This window comes from Antrostomus carolinensis, unplaced genomic scaffold, assembly GCF_000700745.2.
Source record: "Antrostomus carolinensis isolate BGI_N321 unplaced genomic scaffold, ASM70074v2 scaffold48483, whole genome shotgun sequence".
NCBI classification, from domain to species: Eukaryota; Metazoa; Chordata; class Aves; order Caprimulgiformes; family Caprimulgidae; genus Antrostomus; species Antrostomus carolinensis.
Window position 1 is genome coordinate 1 of NW_010306783.1, and position 7,709 is coordinate 7,709.

The 7,709-nt window shown below is 46.1% G+C and overlaps 2 protein-coding genes across 2 annotated transcripts in view; one reads left to right on the top strand and one right to left on the bottom strand.

The window, feature by feature from the left end:
* Positions 1-32: 32 nt before the first annotated feature.
* On the top strand, positions 33-2,081 carry ARMC7 (armadillo repeat containing 7; the record flags this gene model as incomplete). The annotated part of the gene is made up of 2 exons (XM_010165224.2): positions 33-183; positions 1,744-2,081. Coding segments are annotated over 2 exons (489 nt in total), but the record flags the coding sequence as incomplete, so codon positions are not given.
* A 1,357-nt stretch (positions 2,082-3,438) lies between these two features.
* Positions 3,439-7,709, bottom strand: part of NT5C (5', 3'-nucleotidase, cytosolic) — a 6,148-nt gene continuing 1,877 nt past the window's right edge. Inside the window, exons 2-5 of the mRNA XM_010165222.2 lie at positions 4,728-4,828; positions 4,581-4,641; positions 3,667-3,781; positions 3,439-3,581 (exon numbers count right to left, since the gene is read on the bottom strand). Coding sequence (XP_010163524.1) covers positions 3,439-3,581; positions 3,667-3,781; positions 4,581-4,641; positions 4,728-4,828 — 420 coding nt within the window. The remainder of the gene's footprint in view (positions 3,582-3,666; positions 3,782-4,580; positions 4,642-4,727; positions 4,829-7,709) is intronic.

The window sequence follows — 7,709 nt, forward strand, 5'->3', positions numbered from 1 at the left end:
CCCTTCCAACCCAAACCAGCCTGTGATTCTCCCTTGCAGAGGCCAAGGAGCAGGTGCTGGCGAACCTGGCCAACTTCGCCTACGATCCCAAAAACTACGAGTACCTCCGGCAGCTTCAGGTCCTGGATCTGTTCCTCGATACCCTCACTGAAGACAACGAGACCCTGGTGGAGTTTGCAATTGGTAAGGACTGCGCCTGAACACCCTCCAGAGGGGCTGACAGGGCAGCGGATGCCAGGCTGGCACTTGGGTTTGGTGGTGAATCTCCTCCCCGAGAGGCCGATAGCAGTTGTGCTGCAGGAGCAGGCTGTGGTGGTTCAACTCAGCCAGCAGCCAAACACCAAACAGCCACTCGCTCACTCTCCTCAACAGGGAATAGGGGAGAAAATTGGAGGAGTAGGAGTAAGGAGCCTCGTAGGCTGAGATAAGAATTATTTAATAATTGAAATAAAATAAAACTTAATAATAATAGAATATGCAAATGAGTGATGCACAGTGCAACTGTTCACCACCCACCGACCAAGCCCAGCCCATTCCCAGATAACAGTCCTGGAGGAGTGACAATCCCAGATGAGCGAGAACCCAAGCGAGCCAGAGACCCTCATTAATATCCTGAACGTGATGTTATATGATATGGAATATCCCATCGGCATATCCAAATGCCAATTTAGGTTACTAATTTAATATTCTCCACCAGACCTTGCACCTGCAGACTAGCAAAACATGGGGAAGTTGGAAAGTCCTTCAACTTCCAGCGACAATTGAAAACATCAGTATGTTATCAACATTCTTCTCATAACAAATCCCACACTGAAACCAAAACACAGCGCTGTTCTAGCTGCTAAGAAGAAAGTCAGCTCTGTGCCAGCCAAGAAACAGGACACAGACCCATTCTGTGTTGATAAGGGTTTGTTTAGTGGAGAATGAGTGGAATGGGGTCAGAGGTAGGAGGCAGGTCTCCGCTTCATCCTAATATAGCTGCTGTGCTTAAAAAAGATGCTTTCTAGAAAGGATTTTTTTTTAAAGACTGTAAGTAAACACTAGACAAATTAACAAAATCTCTCCTATAGAGCAGCAGTCATTAATATGTAAATTATTGCCCTGTATAATGTACAGGTCCAATGTTATCATTCTGCTATTGACAACCAGTCTTCTAGAATACTTACCTGACAATTTAAAACGAGTCCTCTGAGGAACTGCCTTACAATGATTTGTCATGGTCTGAATATAAGCTAAGGGGCCAGATCCTAATTGTGAGTGATTCCATGAGATGATAACAAATCAATTAGAGTTTTGAGGTTTGTGGCTGAGCTACAGCAGGGTATGGCTGCATCTTAAAAGCTTCAAGTACAAACATTCTGTGCCTCTGGGCTAGTACTTTTGCTCTCTGGTCTCTGTTTTTCTAAAACACCTGCAATAAGCTGCTGGTTTGTAGGCTCCCTTAGGGCTGAGTGATACTGGAATCCTTCCTTCTGTGAGAGTTGTGTCCAGCAGTACAGTGCCCTCTAATGACACACAGGAGGAGGAATGTTCTGGTGGAAAAACCTCTGGGAAGAATCAAGAAAACTGCCCAGGAAGCCATTAAGAATTTTCCATCTGAACTCATAGAAAATCTGCTTATTTCTGACTTAGAAAAAAGGGATCAGCAGTGAATTTGAATCTTAGTGTGAAAAAGATGAGGGTGTGGAGAGAAAAGTTTGTCTTGCACGTGTCAGACATTTTCTTTTTCTTTTGCTGTTTCAGGTGGTCTCTGTAACCTCTGCCTGGATAAAACTAACAAAGACTACATCCTGGAGGCCAACGGGGTAGAACCCATCATCAACTGCCTCTCCAGCTCCAACGAGGAGACGGTCATGTCGGCAGTCACGACGCTGATGTACCTGACAACGCCGCAGTCGCGCCAGCAGACCACGGCTCTGCCGGTGGTGGAGTGCATGCTTCGCTTCTCCCTCTCAGCCAGCAGAAGGCTCAGCAATCTGGCAACCGTCTTCCTGGAGGATTACTGCACGCAGCTGCAAGTGGAAGAGGCCAGGAATCTAAGCAAACACACCGCGGTGGGGATTCCTCTCCCCAAGGACTGAAGCTGTCAGAGCAGCGCGGAGCTGTGGAGAGGGAGACCTCCCTCTGTTTTACCAGGCCTCTGCTTTCTGCTCAGCAGGCCACGAGGGTGACAAGAACAACATTAAAGAGGGAAATTAGTCATACCAGCACTGGATTTTAGTTAATAAAGAGGATGGCACAGCACTACCACATCAGTCAGGCCAAGCACGCAGCTAAAACTGCAAACAAACATTTAAAATACAACGGGTCATGGCTGTTGGAGAGCAGGTTGCCAAGTGCAGCCCAGCATCCAGCTTGCACAAATAACCCTTCTCAGCAATTAGGGGAGTTTCTGTGTGGGTTATTGGGCACCTTACATCCCCTCCAGTTCCTGGCTGGTTTTGCTGCAGCTCTCCTCTTCAATGTCAACTCAAATGACTTGGAAATGTCACATGAACTTTATTCCTCCTGCAGAAGAAAGAAGGTGTTTCCCTGCCCTGGCAGTTTGCAATCTTACTGTGCCATCCTCTCATCATGGCATAGGCACTCAGCTAGTAAATCGCTATGCAGGGCAGGTTGTAGCTGTCCTCTAAATGAGGAAGTGGAAAGTTGTTTTTCTTTCATTACCACTGGTGAGAAAGGTGAAGATTTAAAAAAAGGGCTCATGGAACTCTGCCTCATAAGAACAGCTGTCTTGTGAAACCATCTCTTAATAAAACATTAACTTAAATGCTGTGTAAACAGTTCTGTATAAGCTCATAAATATTTCTCTGCAGCACTTGCAGCCCAGCCTTCGCTCACTCTTACTCACGCACGTGGGCCAGAAACTGAATCCAGCTTGGTCTCCTTTCATTATCAGCCAATGATGCAAAAGGCAACCCAAAAGCCAGGGTGGCTAAATACATAAATTTAAAATTTAGGTATTTACATAAAATATAAATAAAATTTATATTTTAAATAAATTTAAAAGGGTTTGGCTGCTGAGCACAGTGCTCCCTGACCAACACCCGCGCTGTGTGTCTGCTCAAGTTTCAGAGCCTTTTTTCCTCCCCTCTGCCCCCAGTCAGCCCAAAGCAAACAGGATTGAGGTTAAAGGCACATCTGCACATGAAAAAAAAACCAACAAATAACCCACAACTGTTTGTATTTTATAGTTTATCTTCCCCACCAGCAAACATCCAAAACAACTCTACACAGACTGATGAACTGAATGCAGAGCAGTATTCCAGAAACCTGGGGAGGTGTCAGCTCTGCAGCATGTCCAACAAGGGCAGCTCATTTCTTTAACTGCCCCCCGGGTGACGGTGCTCACTGCCTCCTGGGAACGGGTCTCCCTGCCAGTGGCTGAGCTGGTTGTTGCCCTGGCAGTGGGAAGAGCTTGGCAATTCCCTTTTCACATTACTGCCTGCGCTTGCTTTCTAAGATGGCCTTCCAGTCATCGGCCCAGGACAGCAGCCGCCTGCGCGGTGCCTGCAGCTGGATGTGCCTGTTGTGGCAGCAGGTAAACAGGATGTGCTCCCAGCTCGGGTTCAGCTCTGCACCTGAGGAGGGGAAAGGAGGAAAGCTGGAGTCAGCTGGAGTTTTTCCTCCCCAACTAACAGCACGCGATGCAAATACTTTTCAAACCTCTAATGGTATCCTTGTCATCAAACAGCAAGTCAGCAGATACGACGGTCTTATCTCGGGTTAGAATAATCCGCTCTACAAACTCGGGTCCCAAATGTTTTTCTACCCACTCATACTGTAGAGGCAAGAAATAAAAGAGAAAATTCTGCCACACTTGCAGGTTGCACATTGCAGCAATCATTTCCCCCATAAACCTACATCTGTGTCTGTGAATCCCCCACCACACAAACTGGCTGTAGCCCAGGACACTGATTTAACCTGCAGTTTCAACAGCCGTCAGTCAGCACCGCGTTCACTGCGCCTCATCGTTGGTGAGTTTGCGAGCGCTGCTGGCTGCTCGCCCGGAGCACGTGGATTGTGCCCATCTAAATCATTCCAGTGATTAAGGTCCCCCCTTCCATTCTTGTGCCAGTGCCAAACAGGGCTAATTCCAGCGCTACAGTCTCCTCCTAACTCAGCGCTGGTTTATCTCAGGATAGAGAAATCTCACGCTCTGGGTTTAGACAGAACAAGGTTTTGTGGGTTGAGGAGCCTCCAGCACTGAATCCCTTGGGAATATCCCATCCCTGTGGGCTGTGCTGACAGCCAAGCTTGCCTCACCCAACTGTGCTGCAACAGTTCCTTTGCCATCACCTGCTGAGGCAGCTGGAGCAGCAGTGTCACACGCCAGCTCCAACAGCACAGGGCTCACCTGCTCCGCAAGAAGGCTGGCATCACACGCCACTCCGAGATTCCCCATCCCACGCTATTTGTCTGTGTCTGGGCAGCTGCCCCTCAGACAGAGGGACTGCAGGAAGCCTGGCAGCCTGTGCCAGCTATTGTCTTTATAAATGAACGACTCTGATTTGGGTGGTATGAAATAGCAAGGTCTTGCAAAAGCAGCATTAAAACCAGTAAAATAAATTCTCTCCCACCTTTTCCACGATGCAGTGCTCGTATTTCCGGAGAGGACTTGTGCAAATAAAGACTTCAGTGCTAAAAAGAAAACAGCCTTCATTAGCAGTCAGGGGAAGAGTGTGTAAGATAACAGAAAAGGGCTGCAGAGTGCAAAGTGTCCTTACTCCTGCATGTGGATCATCTCCTGCATAGCTTCAAGGGCTCCTGGAATTGGATCCAACCCTAGAAAGAAGCCAGGAGACTCATAGACGCTGGCTACCTTAGCCTGCAAGAGACAGAAGGACCATTAGCAATGCCCCTGCTTTCATCCAAGCTCCGTGCACAACAGTTGTCCAGTTACCCCGTGTGTAACAGCAATCAAAGGGACAGAGGGAGGTGATGCTTCACACCAAGAGTGGATTAGAAAGTTTCTCACCTTTAGGGTTCCAGGTAAAATCCATCTCAGGCACACACAATAATGAGAAGTTACTCTCTGGTGGCTTGTTTGGAGTGAGGAGTCAGAGCTGGTCCTGCCATGGCTTTGTTTTTACAAGTAGAAATGAGCAGCACCACAAACACTGCTCTGATCTACAGCTCGACTTGCTGATGTCTGAGAGATGGAGAGCTCACGCCTCTCCCCTCCTCTGTCTGTTTGACTGAAATTTGCTTATGGCTCAGGAATTATCACTCAGGGGTGAGTGGGCAGGCACGTGTTATCTAGCAGTGTATTTTCCTTCAGAGCAAACAGCAATACAGTGACCATGCTAATTACCAGTCTCAGTGGAGGGGCCAGCTCAGCCCACCTACACATTTGGGGTGAATCCTTTTGGACCAGAACAACTCAGCAAGAAGGAAGAGGATGGGAGAGCTGGGAAAGCTGCATTTCTTTGCTGCTTTCTATGATTTTCACTCACACACTAAAATAACAGTTGGTTAAAGGAGCAGATCTTGACTTCAGCACAGACGGGTGCTCCTCTGTGGTAACACATCAGTGTAAAATCTGCTCAAAAAGAGTGTGAGACTGCAGCGGGAAATTCAGAGGTGGATCCCTGAGCTGCACACAACCTGAGCAGTGGTCTGAGCAGTGTGATTAAGGGGATCACAGCTTTATCCCTCTTATCTCTGAACCTGCTCTCAGTGGTAAACCCACCTTCCATATAGGCATGTGGGATGCCACATGAATCAGACAAGTCATTAATGACAAACAGGTGGGAAAGGAGGTTCTCAATCATGTTACAATCATGTCTAAATAAATGTAAGTAGGAAAGAAACAAGATTACTGGAGGAGCAATGTTTTCCCAGGCTAAAATGACCACAAAGGGCGCAAAACAGGTAAAAATAATTTAATGTGATACAGTACAGCAGCATCTTTAATATCTAAAAGTAAAAGTAATATTTCCAGGGCAATTCAGGTGCCTCTGGGTAGGACTGTCCTTACAGTCCCTTTCTTTTTTTTTAATGTACTTAGATAAGACCTTCTTGCACCTTTTACTATTAGAAAGTTCACTGGTTTGAATCCAACTCTGATTAGTTAATTTTAAAAATTGCCACCTGGTGACTGTTCAGTGGCCTGTGTTAAATCAGAGCATTTCAGTGCAGGTCACAGCTCCTCTTATCACACAACCCATCATGACAAAGCACCCGCAGCAGCAGCAGCAACATCCCAGCAGTGTTCAGGGCTGAGTCCACTTCCAGGCTTAAGTTTCATTCTCAGACAGAAAGGTTAAGCTTCCAATATCTCTTCCACCCTAAGACACATGAATTTTACCTTCCCTGAGGTGATACAGTGAATTTCAGAGGTGCTAAGTTAGCATTTTTCCACAAGCATTAAAGTCTTATGTTCCCATGCCACCAAACGATTTGGAAAACTTATTTCCTGGGAAATATTCTTCAAAGGCCAGCTGGCAGCCTTTGCTTAGAAACTGTACAAGATTGCTTTATAGTCCAGCTGATGGTCTCCTTGCTGTGAATCACCAGTGGAACATCAATATAAAAAGCATTTAAAGTAAGCAGCAATGAGAAGGAATCAGCATTAAACAAGTCTCCCAGCTCACAGTGCTCACTCAGCTGTCGTAATTTACAAATACTCATAAATCAACAGCCAGGAATTTGGATGCTGCTGCCTGATTTCACATGCAAATCACAAGAGGTTAAGGAGTCTAGGTGAAGATGTGGCAATCAGATCTGCCCAGATCTCTGTTTCCATGCAAAGCTTCACTGATCCCAGCAACAATGCCCTGGAGCTCTTCCCAAGGAGATTGAGTTACAGAATCAGGGCTTGTGTCTGAAACCTCTTTTATCCTATAGCAAAACACCAGAAATGGGCAAGCTTCCACATCACAAAAAAGTCTGGCTTTGCTGGAAGAAGAATTTTGATGTGATGACTCTTGGAACTAAAAGCCATTTGTAAAAAAAAACCCAAAACCCAAAAAAAACCCCAAACAAAAAAACCAACCAATCAAACAAAAAAAAAAACCAACCCCAAAATCCTACAAAAATAAACTAAACCATTTTTTTTCCTCATTCTCATCCCATCATTGCTGAACATTTGCTTTTAACTACCCTTAGCAAGATAACAATTGCAAATTCAAAACTGGAGGAATGACATCTATACCTAAGCTTTCACATTTGCAACGCTAAAAATACTTCTAGAAATTCTTGCCACTGCTGGAGATGTTGAATCCTTTTTTGAAACTGTCTGGGGCCAGGTAACACATCCTAAACACTTGGGAGATAAATCCCCATCAACAAAACTGCTACACAGACAGGGGACCTGCCAGCCAAGTAAAATCTTGAGCAAAATATTTTGCAAATGAAATGGACTTAACACTGTGAAATGAATGATCAACTTACAATCAAAAAAGAAAGAACAAGCAAAGTAATGGTTCAAGAGGCAGCTGATGACGCTATCAAAGCATCACCAGCACTTAGTAAGAGGGCAATGCCTACATCATTTTCACAGCACTCCCCAAAAACCCTGTCCTGACAGTATCACAACACACTGGCTGTTCATGGAGGGACAGCAGACACCCGTGCAGCTGGGTGTTGGGCAGATCCCCTCCTCTCCAGGGCTGACCCACTGCAGATTTGATTTCTCCCCACAGACAGTGGCACTGCTGGCACAGGACAGACAAGCTGCTCTCGGTGTCTGGGCTGCTGGTTCCTGC